Genomic DNA, 15,849 nt, shown 5'->3' on the forward strand with positions numbered 1-15,849 from the left:
ACACACCTCGCACGAGGACACACCTCACACAAGGACACACCTTGCACGAGGCCCACCTCCGCCCACTGCGCCTTGCACAAGCGCCACCCTCGTGCACGGCCGCCCCTTGCGTGAGGCCGGGGGCGGTGTGAGAGGAGCCGTGAGAGGAGCCGGGCGCGGGCGTGCGCTGCACGAGCGGGGCCTTGCACGAGGGCGCATTGCATAAAGTGGGGCCGGGCGCGGGGCGTGGCGTGGCAGGAGGGCGGTGCTTGCACGGGCCTTGCACGAGGACACCTCGCACGGGGGCGGGAGGGGGGCGGGGGCACAGCCGTGCCTTGCACGAGGAAGCACTTTGCACGGCCACGCGTTGCACAAGGCCTGGCCGGGCCTTGCACAAGGACACGCCACCTGGCCATGCCTTGCACGAGGATGTGCCTTGCACGTGCATTGCACGAGGGCGCTGCACGAGGGCGCCCCTTGCACGCGTCACATGAAGACACGGGTGTGCGTTGCACAAGGCCGCCCCTTGCACACCCACGTGTCACACAAGGACTCGTTTGTGCATTGCACGAGGCCACCCCTTGCATGCCCGCGTGTTGCACGAGGCCGCCCCCCCGGCCCCTGGAATGTGGCTGCGATGCCGTTAAGGTGCGAAGGGTTTGGGGGGGGCCGGGGGGGCCCTGAATTATTGAGGGGGGGGGCCCCGATCGGGGGGGGGCCGTGGCGGGGAGGGTGCAAAATCCTGCGGGGGGGGGGGCTACAAACAACGGGGGGGTCCCTAAAATTCGGGGGGGGGGGGCATATTGGCGGAGCCCATGGGGGGGAAGACTGGGGGGGGGCATTACATTGGGGGGGTCCCCAGAATGGGGGCTGATGGACTGGGGGGTCCCCAGTGCCCCCCCCCATTCCCAAACTGGTCCCTGTGGCACCCCCAGCTCCTGCCCCCCCCCCAACATTGGGGTCCACCGGGGGGGGAGGGGGGGGGCTTGTCCTGTGTCCTTGAGGGGGGGTCCCCACTATCCCCGGGGGGGGCTCCCCATTGTCAGCCCCACATTGCCCTGGGCCCCCCCATCTCCTATGATCCCCCCCCAATTCCTAGGGGGCTGGAGCCCCTCTCTTTGGGTGACCCCCCCCAAAATGTCCCCCCCCCCGTCCTGGGCCCCCCCCTCTGTGTGGGGCAGGACCCCCCCATCCTTAGATCCCCCCCCAATCCTTAGGGCCCCCCCTCTTCCTTGCCCCCCCACCACCACCTACAGGACCCCCCCCTGCCTCTCGGGACCCCCCCTCCTACAGGGACCCCCCCCCCAATCTCTCTGGGGGGGGTCCCCCCCACATGGTGCCAGCTCCCCCCCACTTCCACCCCTGACCCCCCCCCACCCCCTCAGGTCCCCCCCCCTTTACGGGGCCGCTCCCCAGCCCCCTCCCCACCAGGGAAACCAAAAGCCGGGGCGGGGGGCGGGGGGGCGCCCCCCGGCCCCCCCCCCAAGCCCGGCGCCCCCCCCCACCCCCCAAAAAGGCCTCGGCCTCGGGGAGCACCACGCTGAGCGCCAGGGGCAAGGGGAAGGGGTAGGGGTAGGTGGCCACCAGCCGGGGGGGGCCGTAGGGCAGGGAGAAGGCGGCAGGGGGCCGGGGGGGGGCGGCGGTGGTGGTGGTGGCGGCCCCCCCCCGCTTGCACCCCCCCAGCAGGGCCAGGGGGTGCTCCTGCGGCGGGACCTCCGGCTCCTGCCCCCGCTGGGGCCCGGCGGCGGCGGCGTGGGGGGCTCGGGGGTGGGCGGCAGTGGGGGGCGCGGGGGGCTCGGGGGGGGCCGGGGTGGGGGCGGCGGGGCCGGGGGGGCGCGAGGCTCGGCCTCCTCCTTGATGGCGGCGGTGGCGGCGGTGGTGTAGGCGATGACGGTGGGCGGCGGCGGGGGCGACGGCGGTGCCGGGGGGGCCTGGTGGCGCTTGGCGTGCCGGCTCAGCGCCGCCGCCGTCTTGCACACCTTGGCGCAGTGCCCGCAAGCGAAGCGCAGCGAGGGCCGGCGGCCCACCCGGGGGGGCGCCGGTACCGCCGCCGCCGCCGGCACCGCCGGCACCGCCGGCACCGCCGGCACTGCCGGGCCCTCGTGGCTCCGCTCGTGCTTGCGCAGCTTCCGCAGGGCCGAGAAGGGCTTCCCGCACACCCCGCAGGCGTGCTTCCACTCCCCGCCGCCCGCCCGCGCCCGCGCCCCCGCCGCGGCCCCCGCGTCGGCCTCCTCGGCCTCGCCGCGCGGCGCCCAGCGCAGGGCCCGCAGCTTGCGGCGCCACCGCGCCTTCTTGGCCTTGGGCACGGCGCCGCCCGCCCCGCCGGCCTTGCGCTTGGGCTTGTAGGTGTAGTAGGGCCGCCAGAGCCGGTCCTCGGCGTCGCTCGCCTCGTCCTCGCCGCTGTCCCGCGGGCGGGCGGCGGGGCCGGGCGGGGCCGCGCGGCGGGGGCCGGCGGCGGTTGGGTGACGGCGGCGGCGGCGGGGGGCTGCAGCCGCAGGTCGGTCTCGGAGATGCGGCGCTTGACGATGGCCTCCTCGCCGATGCGCACGGTGATCTGGCAGAGCGGCGCCGCGCGGCCCTCGCTCGCCGTGCCCACGTAGGCCGGCTTGGCCACGTACGTCATGGTGCGGCCGCCGCCGGTACCGCTGCTGCCGCTGCCGCCGCTGCCGCCGCGTGCGGCGGGGTCGGCGCTGGGTGCTGCTGCCTCCCCGGCGGCCCGCTGGGCCTCGATGTAATCCCGCAGCACCTGCTTCTTCATCGGCTTGGCCGGCGGCGTCGGCGGCGTCGGCGTCGGGGCCGGCGGGGCGGCCACCGCGCTGCCGTTGTAGGCGATGACGGAGGCAGCGGTGGCGGCGGGGCCGCTGTGCACGATGACGGACGCCGAGGGCCGCCCGTAGGCGATGACCGACGCCGGCTCTGGCCGCGGCACGGGGAAGTCGGCGGCGGCGGGCGGCGGCGGCGGGGGCTCGGCGGGCGCCGGGGCGGGCAGGAGGAGGCCGTCGGGCACCAGCCCCTGGCTGTAGGTCTTGTAGGGCCGCTTGTGCGAGCGCATGGGCAGCAGGCGGTAGAGCTTGAGGGCGTTGAGCTTGGGCTTGTAGCCGCCGTTGGGCGTCTTCTCGGAGGAGATGAGGCCGGGGCTGATGCCGTGGAAGGCCTTCTGGTGCGTCTTGAGGTTGTAGTAGGTGACGAAGGTCTCCCAGCAGAAGATGCACTGGTAGCGGCGCTCGCCGGTGTGCCACACCTCGTGCTTGGTGCGGTACTCGGCCAGCGCGAAGACCTTGTCGCAGTAGCGGCACGGGTACTTGCGGCGCCACGAGTGGACGTTGGCGTGCCGCTTGAGGCTGGACAGCGTCATGTAGGAGCGCTGGCACACGGCGCACAGGTACACCACGTGCCCGTCCACCACCTTCACCACGTGCTCCTGCTCCGGCGACAGCTCCAGCGCCCGGTGCCGCAGCAGCAGCGCCTTCTTGCCGGGCGGCCGCGGCGCCACCGGTGGCGGTGGCGGCGGCGGCGGCGTGGCGGCGGCGGCGGCGCCGTCGGTGCCGTCCTTGCAGAGCACCTCGTGGGTCTGCAGGCGCTTGATGTGGATGAAGCTCTTGCCGCAGTGGCGGCAGGCGAGGCCGCGGCGGCCGCGGTGCAGCTTGCTGTGCAGCCCCAGCGCCGCCGCCGTGCCGAAGGCCCGGCCGCACAGCCCGCAGCACAGCGCCGGCGACTGCGGCGTCGCCGGCGGCGGCGGCGGCGGAGGAGGAGGAGGCGGAGGCGCCGCCACCACCGCCATGGGTTCGAGCGAGGCCGCTTCGGCCGCCGCCGCCTCTCCCGGCCTCCCGGGGCACGTGAGATCCACCGGCGCCACCGGCGCCACCCGCGCCTCCGTGGCCTCGCCGGAGGCCGGGGGGCTCCAGGAGCCGTTCATGTCGCGGGGAGGGGGCGGCGCGGGCGGCGGGGGGCCCCCGGCCTCCAGGCCCTGCAGGCAGGGGATGCCGAGGCGGCGCCCCACGGCGCCCAGCTCGCGGGCGGCGGCGGGCGAGGGCACGGCGAGGCGGGCGTTGTAGATGAAGTTGAGGACGTCGGCCAGGACCCCCGCCTGCACCCCCGGCAGCTCCAGCACCTGGGCGGGCGCCCGGGGGGCCTCGGCCAGCGCCTGCCTGAAGAAGGGCTGGAGGCGGCCAGGACGTTCTGGTGGGCGCGGAACTTGGCGTCGCCGGCGATGATGGTCACGTCACAGAACTGCCCCCGCAGCCGCTGCTCGTTCAGCTCCAGCAGCAGCGCCCGGCTGTGCCCCGCGTCCGACACCTCCACGACCGGAGCCATCCCCGCGGCGCGCACCTGGGGGGGGGGGACACACGTCAGGGACCCCCCTGCTGGGGGGGGTCAGGTGTTGGGGAACACCTAAAAGGGGCTCAGAGGTTGGGGCCCCCCCCTGAAAGGGGGCTCAGATGTTGGGGAACCTCTAAAAGGGGCTCAGATGTTGGGGTTCCTTCTACTGGGGGGCTCAGAGGTGGGGGTCCCCCCTAAAAGGGAGCTCAGATGTTGGGGAACCTCTCCACAGTTTAGGGGCCCATTAGCCCCCAAATGGGGGTCCCCAGCCCCACAGTTTGGGGGATGCTCAGCCCCACAGATTGGGGTCCCCAGCGCCAGAATTTAGGCCCCTCCCCCCCCCCCCAGCCCCACATCCTGGGGTCCCCCAGCCCCACACCTTGGGGTCCCCCAGCCCCACGGATCAGCCCCCCCCTTACCCCCGCTCACCCCCCGCACCCCATCCCCGCCCCCCCCCCCCGGTGCCGTGGGTCGGGGTCTCCCCACGCCATGAGGTTGGGGGTCCCCGTGCCGTGGGGCAGGATCCCGTCCCCCCCCCCCGGTGTGGGGCTGGCAGGCCCGGCCCCATAGCGCGTCCCGGCCCCACGGCGCGTCCCGGCCCCCCCGCTCCCCCCTCCCCTGCAGCACCAAGGAGCCATTTTGCGTCCGGGCCTTCCCCGGCCGGCGGCTAAAATGGCTGCGGAGCCGCCGCGCCTGCGACCCACGGCGCGCCCCACAGCGTCACCCCCGGCCCGAGCGACGCTGCGACCCACGGCCTCGCTCGCGGCACCGGGGCTGCCCCACGGCCTGCCCCATAGCCTGCCCTATAGCCTGCCCCACAGCTCGATCCACGGCGCGCCCCCCACGACGCAGCCGTCCCTGGGGCTGCCCCACGGTGCCCCCCACAGCACCTCCGTCCCCAGGGCTGCCCCCCAACGTGCCCCCCCCCAGCCCCGCGTGCCCCCCGCCTCCTGCCCCACACCCCGCAGAGCCTCCCGGGCCCCCCAGCTCTGCCCCCCCACTCCCGGCACGACCCCCGTCCTGCCCCCCAACCCGCCCCGCACCCCCCGGGGCCCCCGTCCCGCCCCCACCCCCCTGAGCCCCCCCTTCCTGCCCCACATCCACCCAGGACCCCCCCCACAGCCCCCCCAACCTGACCCCTACAGGCCCTGACCGCCCCCACCCCCCCGTGCCCCCCATCCGGCCCCCCAACCTGCCCCACATCCCCCCCCCCCCCGGCTGCCCCCCCCTATCATCCCCTGCTCTGCCCCACGGCACAGCTGGGACCTGCTGGGCCCTGGGATCCCCCCGAGATCCCCCCAAGATCCCCTGGGTTCCCCCCCAGGGTCGATGGGATACCCAGCACCCCCCCCCAGCCCCGTGATCCCCACCCCCCCCCCCCAAGTCCCGGACCCCAAAGCCACAGGGGTCCCTCCCCCCAGATCCCTGGATCCCAGTGGATCCCAAAGCACCAGCTGGGATCCAGCCCCGCTGCCCCTCCAGGATCCTGGCTGTGCTGCGGCCAGGGGCAGCCCCGCAGATCCCAGCAGATCCCCGCAGATCCCCCCAGATCCCCGCAGATCCCCCCAGATCCCTGCAGATCCCGACTCCCCTGAGTAGATCTCCAGCCCGAGGCAATCCCTCACGCATCCCCACAGACCCCAAGCCCCGGGGATCCCAGGAGATCCAGGATCCGCTCCCACCGAGGTCCAGCCCCACAGACCCCAGGAGATCCCAGATCCGCACCGGCAGCGAGCCAGCCCCACAGATCCCAGGGGATCCAGCACCTGCCCCACGCCAAAGCCCAAGCCCCATAGATCCCAGGAGATCCCCTCCCTGCTACGGAAAGGATCCAGCCCCATGGATCCCAGGAGATCCCAGAGGTGGGATCCAGCCCCACAGATCCCAGGGGATCCAGCACCCACCCCAGGCTAATGCCCCAGCCCCATAGATCCCAGGAGATCCCCACTTCGCTGTGGCAAGGATCCAGCCCCACGGATCCCCGTAGATCCCATACCTCGGACCCAGCCCCACAGATCCCAGGGGATCCAGCACCTGCCCCACACCAACGTCCGAGCCCCACAGATCCCGGGAGATCCCCTCTCTGCTGCCCCATGGATCCCAGCAGATCCTGTAGGTGGGATCCAGCCCTGCAGATCCCAGGGGATCCAGCACCCGCCCCACACCAATGCCCCAGCCCCACAGATCCCGGGAGATCCCCTCCCTGCAGCGGGGAGGATCCGGCCCCATGGGTCCCAGCACATCCCAGCGGTGGGATCCAGCCCTGCAGATCCCAGGGGATCCAGCACCTGCCCCACACCAACACCTGAGCCCCACGGATCCTGGGAGATCCCCTCCCGCTGCCCCACAGATCCCAGCAGATCCCAGCGGTGGGATCCAGCCCCGCAGATCCCAGGGGATCCCAGCTCCATCCCAGCTCTGCCCCAGCCCCGTGGATCCTGGGATCCACCCACCCCCAATCCCACCCCCGCCGCGATCTTTCCCTGGCCCAAGGGATCCCCGGGGATCCGGTGGGGGGAGGGGGAAGGGCGGAGGGCGGCCCTACCTGGTGCGGGGTGCGGCCCCCCCCGATCCCGGGAGATCCCGGACGTGCGCAGCGGCTGGATCCCGCCCCCCCCCCCCCCATGCCGACAGAGCCGGAGCCGCCTTGGCCGCTCGCCCGCCTGGGCCCGGGGCCAGCGCCCGCCCGGGGCAGGATCCGGCCCCGCGCCCCCACGGCCCCGCGGGATCCGGGTCTGTGCCCCACAGAGCTGTGGGATCCAGTTCTGTGCCCTATAGCACCGCGGGATCCAGTTCCGTGCCCCATAGAGCTGTGGGATCTGGTCCCCATACCCCATAGCGCTGTGGGATCCAGCCCCACGGCTTTATGGGATCTGGTCCCTGTGCCCCATAGTGCTGTGGGATCCAGGTCTGTGCCCCATGGAGCTGTGCGATATGGTCCCCATGCCCTATACTGCTATAGGATCCAGTTCTGTGCCCTATAGCACTATGGGATCCAGTTCCGTGCCCTATAGTAACGTGGGATCCGGTTCTGTGCCCCACAGAGCTGTGGGATCTGGTCCCCATACCCCATAGCGCTGCAGGATCCAGCCCTACAGGGTAGGCGTTACAGGCCTTGGTCCCTGTGCTCCGTAGCACTGTGGGATCTGGTCCCTGTGCCCCATGGCATTATGGGACCTGGTCCCCATACCCCATAGTGTTATGGGATCCGCTCCCTGTGCCCCATGGCGCTGTGGGATCTGGTCCCTATGCCCCATGGCGTTATGGGATCCGCTCCCTGTGCCCCATGGCGCTGTGGGATCTGGTCCCTATGCCCCACAGCGTTATGGGATCTGCTCCCCATCCCGCACAGCATTATGGGATCTTCTCCCCGTGCCCCATAGCGCTGTGGGATCTGCTCCCTGTGCCCCATAGCGTTATGGGACCCGCTCCCCGTGCCCCATGGCGCTGTGGGGCTCCATCTCCCCGCCCCACATCCCCGCGGGACCCGCCCTCCCCGCCCCACGGCCCCCCAGGACCAGGTCCCTGCACCCCACGGTGCCGTGGGGCAGGATCGGGCCCTGCACACGTTGCCATGGAAACAGGACCATGGCATGTTGCCATGGCAACAGGGAGGTGTAGGTGCGGGTGTCATGGAGACGGGGGGGGCTGTCGCCGTGGTGATGGGGAACAGCTGGAGGGCAGGTTGCCATGGGGATGGGTTGCCATGGAAACGGGGGGCGACGTTGCCATGGGGATGGGGTTGCTATGGAGATGGGTTGCCATGGAGACGAGGGTGATGTTGCCATGGTGACGGGGGTGCGGTTGCCATGGTGACGGCCGGGAAGGGGGGGCCCTACCTGTGAGCGGAGGCCTCATGGACCGGGCGCTGCTGCTCCGGGGGGGTCACGGCCGGCACGGCGTGCTGCGGGGACACCGGGCGTCAGGGGGGGCGGCATTGGGGACACTGGGGGGGGGACATGGGGGGGCAGGGGGGGGGTGGGGACATGGGGGGGGGATGGGGGGACATGGGGGGGACATGGGGGGGGGTGCATGCTGTCACCTGTAGGGGGGGGAGGGATGGGATTTGGAGGCCACCACTCAGGACCTGGTGGCCACCGGTTGTGCTCCAGCAGCCACCGGCCGGGACCCAGCAGCCCCAGTCCCGATTTGGTGGCCACTGGTCCTGATCTGGTGGCCACTGACCGCAAATCTGGCGGCCACCGCGCCGAGCACAACCGGCGGTGGCACGACCGGGGTGACGTCATAACCGGGGGTGACGTCATGACCGGGGGTGACATCACGACTGCAAGTGATGTCACGACCAAGAGTGACGTCACGACCAGGGGTGACGTCACAACTGGGGTGACATCATGACTGGGGGGTGACGTCACAACTGCAGGTGACATCACAACCAGGGTGACGTCACGACTGCAAGTGATGTCACGACCAGGAGTGACGTCACGACCAGGGGTGACGTCACAACTGGGGTGACATCATGACTGGGGGGTGACGTCACAACTGCAGGTGACATCACAACCAGGGTGACGTCACGACTGCAAGTGATGTCACGACCAGGAGTGACGTCACGACCAGGGGTGACGTCACGAGCAGGGGGTGACATCATGACCGGGGGTGATGTCACGACTGGGGGGGTGACGTCACGCCCACAAGTGACGTCACGCCCGATGGTGACGTCATAACCCGCAGCGACGTCACAGCCCCAGCTGACACCACGGTCACCTGTGACGTCACAACTGTGGCCGACCGGAAGACCTGGGGAAGGGGGCGTGGCCGTGATGCAGTGACGTCACCACTCAGAATGACGTCACACGGGGGGGAGGGGACATGGGGGGGGACACGGGGGGGGAGGAGACAAGGGGGGGGTGAGGAGGACCCGGCGCCCCCCGCCCCCCCCCAACCGGAAGCCGGAAGAGCCCCGCGCGGAACCCACGGGGGGGGGGAGGGGGGAGCAGCGGGGTTGCCATGGCGACCGCCCCCCTCCCCTCTCCCCCCCCCGCCCCCCCCCCACCTCCATCCGCGGCCGGGGGTCCCCGCGCGTCACCGCGGCAACGGCGCCTCCGGGGGGGCGGGGCCCTCCGTCACCATGGCGACGGCCCCGCCGCCAATCGGCGAGCGCGCGGCGGGCCCGGTCCCGCCCCCCCCCCGCCCCGCCCCGCCGCCCAATGAGGGAGCGCGAAGCGGGGCGCGGCGGGCTCACCTGGCTGCTCATTGGCCGGGCTGGGCGTGACGTCACGGGGCCCCTTCCGAAGCTCCGCCCCCTCGGGCCGGTGGGGGGGGTCTTAAAGGGGCAGGCGGCGGCCTGTGGAGGGGGAGGGGGCGTCACGGGGGGGGCACGCGCGGGCACGAGGACGCGCGGGCACGAGGACGCGCGGGCACGCGCACGGGGACGCGGGCACGCGGAGAGCGGCGCGGGCCCGGCCCCGCCCCCGCCCCGCAGGCCTGGTGACGCAGCAGCGGCCGGGGGCACGCGCGTGTGCAAGGGGCGGGTGTGCGACACGCGGGGGGGCGGGGCGGGGCACGCGCGTGTGTGCGAGTGAGTGTGGGTGTGGGTGGGTGTGCACGGAGCGGGGGCACGCGCAGCACAACGGCCGGGGCACACCCACAGGGTGCACGCGCGCGTGCAACAGCCGCTGGTGCGCGTGCGTCGCACACCCACACCCACAGTGCACATATGCGGTGTGCACACCCACTGTGCACACGCACAGTGCACACGCACCCGTAGTGCACACCCGTCGGGCACGCACACCCGCAGTGCACACCCACACAGTGCACACGCACCTACAGTGCACACTCACAGTGTGTGCACACCCGCAGGGCGCACCCGTAGTGCACACCCACCCGTAGGGCACACCCACAGTGCACACCCACAGTGCACGCACACCCATGTTGCACGCACACCCAACACCCCGAGCACACACAGTGTGCACACTCAGCACGCGCACACCCAACACCTGCAGCGCGCACACAGTGCACGCACACCCACGGTGCACACGCACCCGACACCCGAAGCACAGGCACAGCGCACACGCAGCACGTGCACGCACAACACCCACAGCGCACGCACATTGCGCACACTCACGAAGCACCCGCAGGACACACGCAGCGTGCACACGCAGCCCGGGCATGTGCAGCACCCCGAGTGTGCACACAGCACGTGCACGTACAGCACCCGGGGCGTGCACGCACAGTGCACACACGCTACACCAGCAGCACACACACACAGCGCGAGTGTGCACACAGTGCGTGTACATTCGACACCCCCAGTGCATGCACACGGTGCTCACGCCCCCCCCCAGTGCACACGGGCAGCGCACACCCACAGTGCACACGTGCAGGGCACACGCATGTACACGCGCACACCACCCACAGCAGGCACAGCATGCCCAGACACAGGCACACACAGCGCACGCTCACGTGCAATGCACACACACACACAACACCCGCAGCACACTCACAGCACACGGGGGTTGCACGGGGTGCGCGCACACCCACACCCCAGCCATTGCACACCCAAACACACGCTGCACACCCACACACGTGCACACGCCATGCACACGCACACGCAGTGCTCACGCACAGGTGCACAACCCCCACACACTCGTGCACACTCACAGCAACGCACTCAGATGCACAACCCCTGCACACACTCGTGCACGCTCTCAGCAGCACACTCACGCCCCTCCGACCAGCATGCACAACCCCTGACCCCGAGCACCCACGGGTGCCCACGTGGCCACAGCTGGTTGTGGGCGTGCAAGCAAGTCACGCTCACACACAAGCGTGTGCACACGGGCTTAGGGCCTCGTGCAGAATCACACTGGGGCACAACCACACACAAATGTGTGCGCTGCCACACGCGTGTGCAGCAGATGCACACATGGGCACACGATGCACACAAGCACACGTGACACACCCACATGCGGACGCACACCCACACACAGAAGCACAACCACGAGACACACTTGCACGTGGGTGTACAAATGTATGTGGATGCACAACTGCACCTAGGCATGGATATGCGACAATTGCACGTGGATGCACGCCCACACGGGACACAACCACATGTGGATGCACAACCACGCACAACCGCGTGCACACAGGATCACGCAAAGCAGCTCGTCTGCACGCACACCTGCGCGTGCAACTGCACGTGGGACTGCACGTGGGCACACGACTGCCACACGTGGACACACGAGCGCACACCGATGCACGGCACAAGCACACGTGGGATTGCACGTGGGCATGTGACAACCGCACGTAGGTGCACAGCCACACCCAGACGTGCAACACAACCACGTGGGTGCACAACCGCACGGAGACGTGCACACTCAGCACAGTTACACGTGAATGCACAAGCACGTGAGGACGCACAATCACGTATGGACGTGTGACACACCCACACGCGGATGCACACCTGCACGCACAGTCACACACGGACGCACAACCACAAGGATGCACAACTGCACGCGGGTGCACACCTGCACACACAACCACACGGACACGCAACAACTGCACGCAGACACACGCCAACAGCACACGGACGTGTGACACAACCATGCACGGATGCACACCAAAGCTGCACACGGGCACACACCCACACATGGACGCACACCCCCCTCACACACACACACACACACACAACCGCACGGACACGCGACACAACCACACACACAACACAACCACAGACGGACGCACACCTGCACACGGACGCACAACCACACAGACACACAACACACCCGCACAGACACACACCCTTGCACACACAACCGCACACAGATAGCTACACCCGGCCGCACACCTGCCCACACACCCGCACACGGATACACAACCACGGACACGCGACAACCACACACAGACACGCGCACACACCCCTTGCGCACAGCCACACAGACGCACAACCGCACGGATAAGTGACACAACTACACCCGGACACACAACTGCATGGACACACGACACAACCGCACGGCCACACGACAGCTACACCCGGACGCACACCTGCACGCACACCCGCACACGGACACACGCCACACCCCCCTGCACACAACCGCACACGGACGCACAACCGCACGGCCCCCTTGCACACCCACCCCCCCCAGACACACACACACACAGAGCCCCTTGCACACACAGCCACACGGACGCACAACCGCGCGGACGTACGACACAACCGCACACAGATGCACAACCGCACGGACACGCGACACAACCGCACGGACGCACAACTACACACGGACGCACACCTGCACGCACACCCCCACGGACACACAGCCCCGCACCCCCTTGCACACCCACCCACCTGCACGCACACCCCCACGGACACGCGCCCACCCCTTGCACACCCACCCACCTGCACACACACCCCTTAAACACCTGCACACCTCTTGCACACCCCCACAGCCCCCTTGCACACCCCCACCCCCCCCTGCACGCACCCCCCCCAGGGACGCACGCTCACCCCCTGCACACCCACACACCTGCACACCCCCCCTTGCACACCCGCACCCCCCCTTGCACGCCCACACCCCCCTTGCACGCACAACCACAGACGGACGCACACCTGCACGCACCCCCCCCCCCCACGGGCGCACGCCCACCCCTTGCACGCCCCCCCTTGCACACCCGCACCCCCCCTTGCACGCCCACCCCTTGCACGCCCCCCCCCCAACGCCCCCCATCCACCCCCCCCCCGCCCCGCCCCCTCCCCCTCCCCCCCCCCACCGGGGGGTCCCGGGGGTCGCTGGGGGGGTCCCGGGGGGGGTCCCGGGGGGGGTCCCGGGCTCCCCGTGGGGGGGGGGGAGGAGGGGGACGGGCGCGGAGGGGGGGGGGGGGCCGGGGCCGCGAGTCCCGGGGTCGGGGGGCGCGGGGGGAGGGGGTCCCGGGGTCGGGGGGCGGCGGCGCCGTTACCGTGGGTGGCGGCGGGGGGGTCCCGGAGGCCGGGGGGGCGCGGGGGGGGCCCGGGGCCGGTCCCCGTGGCGGCGGCGGCGGCGGCGCAAGATGGAGGCGGCGGCGCTGGGCCCGGGCGGGCGCCAGGACCCCCCCGCCCCGCTACGGGGGGGGCACGGGGGGACGGGGCCGGGGGCGGGGGCGGGACGGGAGGGGGAGCCGAGCCCCGGTAACAGCGGGGGGGGCGGGGGGGGCAGCTGGGAAAAACTGGGGGGGGACTGGGGGAACTGGGGGGGGGAACTGGGGAGAACTGGGGGGGGGAACTGGGGCTAACTGGGGTAACTGGGAGCATAACTGGGGGGAGAACTGGGGGGGTAACGGGAGAACTGGGGTAACTGTGGGGGAGAACTGGGGATAACTGGGGGGGTAACTGGGGGTAACTGGGGATAACTGGGGGAGACAGCTGGGGATAAGTGGGGGGGACAGCTGGGGTAATTGGGGAGAACAGGGGGGACAGGTGGGGATAACTGGGAATAATTGTGGGGGGACAACTGGGGGTAACTGGGGTATCTGGGAGCATAACTGGGGGGAGAACTGGGGAGAACTGGGGGGGACAGCTGGGAACAACCGGGGATAATTGGGGGGGGGGGGAACTGGGGATAACTGAGGGGGGGACAGCTGTGGATAACTGGGAATAATTGGGGGGGGACAACTGGAGTAACTGGGAGCATAACTGGGGGAGGACAACTGGGAACAACTGGAGACAACTGGGAATAATTGGGGGGGGGACTACTGGGGATAACAGGATAACTGGGGGGGTGAGGGACACAACTGGAGTCAACTGGGGATAACTGGGAGCATAACTGGGAGGGGACAGCTGGGGGGGGACAACTGGGAACAACTGGCAATTACTGGGAGCACAACTGGGGATAACTGGGGGTGACAACTGGGGGGCACAACTGAGTTTAACTGGGGACAACCGGGGATAACTGGGGGGGAGAGACACAGCTGGGGGCACAACTTGGGGGGGGCAACTGGGGACAACTGGGGATAACTGGGGGCATAACTGGGGGGGGCGAGGGACACAGCTGGGGGCACAACTGGGCAGGCCAACTGGGGATAACTGGGGGCACGACTGGGAGCATGACTGGTGGGGACAACTGGGGATAACTGGGGACAACCGGGGGGGACAGTTGGGAACAACTGGGGATAACTGGGAAGATAACTGGGGGCATAACTGGGGGGGACAAGGGACACAACTGGGGCAACTGGGGATAACTGGGGACAACTGGGGGAGCGAGGGACACAACTGGGGGGGCCAGCAGGGGTGTGAGGGGACGCCACGGGAATGTCACCGTGGGCACAGGGGGCACAAACGGGGACACGAGGGGCCAGAAATGGGGACACGGGGGGGACGAGGGGACAGAACTGGGGGGGGGAGAACTGGGGACACCTTGGGGACACCTTGGGGACACCGTGAGGGGCGCGCGGCCCCGCGGGGCCGTGGCAGGACGGTGTCCCCGTGCTCGTCCCCGTGTGGTGTCCCCGTGTCCCACCGGGGACAGGGGGGTCGGGGCACGGACAAGCGGCGACAGAAACCCCACTGGGAACGGGGCAGGACGCCCCTAAATCCCCCCCAGCCCCCCTCATCTCCCCCTAAATACCCTCACTCTTCCCTCAAACACCCATTTCTCCCCAAATTCCCTCTCTCTTCCCCTAAATCCCCCCCCATTTCTCCTCAAATCCCCCGTTTCCCTACCCCCCAGCCCTTCTGACCCCAAACCCCACTTCCTGCCCCAAAACCTTCCTGCTCCCCCCAAACGCCCCCAACCGTCCACAAAACCCTCCTGACCGCCCGAATCCCCCCTTTCCCTGACCCTAACCCCTCCTCCTGACCCCAAATCCCACCTCCTGACCCTAAAACCCTCCTCCTGGCCCTAAAACCCGCTCTCCCTGCCCCCAGCCCCTCCTGCTCTCCTCATAACCCTGCAATTACTCCTTGTTCCCCTAAACTGCCCCACTGCTCCCCTAAATCCCCCCTCCTGACCCTAAATCCCCCTCCTGACCCTAAACACTCCTGTTCCCCTCGTAACCCTACAACTGCCCCCATTTTCCCCTAAACTGTACCCCTGTTCCCGTAACCCCCCCTCCTGCCCCTAAAATCACCCCTCCTGACCCTAAATTCCCCCTCTCCCTGCCCCTAAAACCCCCTTCCTGCTCCTAAATCCCCCCCCTCCGACCCTAAACCCCCCTCCTGACCCTACCCCACGACCCTAAATCCCCCTTCCTGCCCCTAAATCCCCCTTCCTGACCCCAAATCCCCCCTCCCGCCCCAAACCCCCCTCCCCCTCAACAACCCCCTACCCCTCTCCCCCACCTCCTCCGCCCCCCCGGCCTCCCCCCGCCGCCCCGTGTCCCCACCCCCCGGGGCCGCTCCGGCCTAGGCCCGAAGCCGGGGCCTTTCCTGGCGGTGGGGCCGGGCGGGGCGGGCCGGGGCCGGGCGGCGGCGCCAGGCGAGGCCGGGGCTGCGCAGGCCCGGGGCGCGGAGCGCGGCTTCGGCAGTTTCCGGCAAGTTCCGGCAGCCTTCGGCGTAAGGGGGCGGGGCCAAGCCCGTTCGGGCGCCTCCTGAATTTTTCATCAGCCGCCCCCACCACCGGGGAGAGG

General features: G+C 70.1%; 1 protein-coding gene across 1 annotated transcript; it reads right to left on the bottom strand.

Annotated features, from left to right (window-relative positions):
• Nucleotides 1-1,361: 1,361 nt before the first annotated feature.
• On the bottom strand, nt 1,362-13,341 carry ZBTB4 (zinc finger and BTB domain containing 4). The gene is given in 6 exon segments (XM_083852778.1): nt 1,362-2,401; nt 2,404-4,138; nt 4,144-4,308; nt 8,139-8,203; nt 9,500-9,601; nt 13,207-13,341. Coding segments are annotated over 3 exon segments (2,910 nt in total). The 5' UTR covers nt 4,294-4,308; nt 8,139-8,203; nt 9,500-9,601; nt 13,207-13,341; the 3' UTR covers nt 1,362-1,376.
• Between the last annotated feature and the right edge of the window lie 2,508 nt (nt 13,342-15,849).

The sequence above is a fragment of the Anser anser genome (genome assembly GCF_964211835.1).
Source record: "Anser anser genome assembly, contig: HAP1_SCAFFOLD_574, whole genome shotgun sequence".
Lineage (NCBI taxonomy): Eukaryota > Metazoa > Chordata > Aves > Anseriformes > Anatidae > Anser > Anser anser.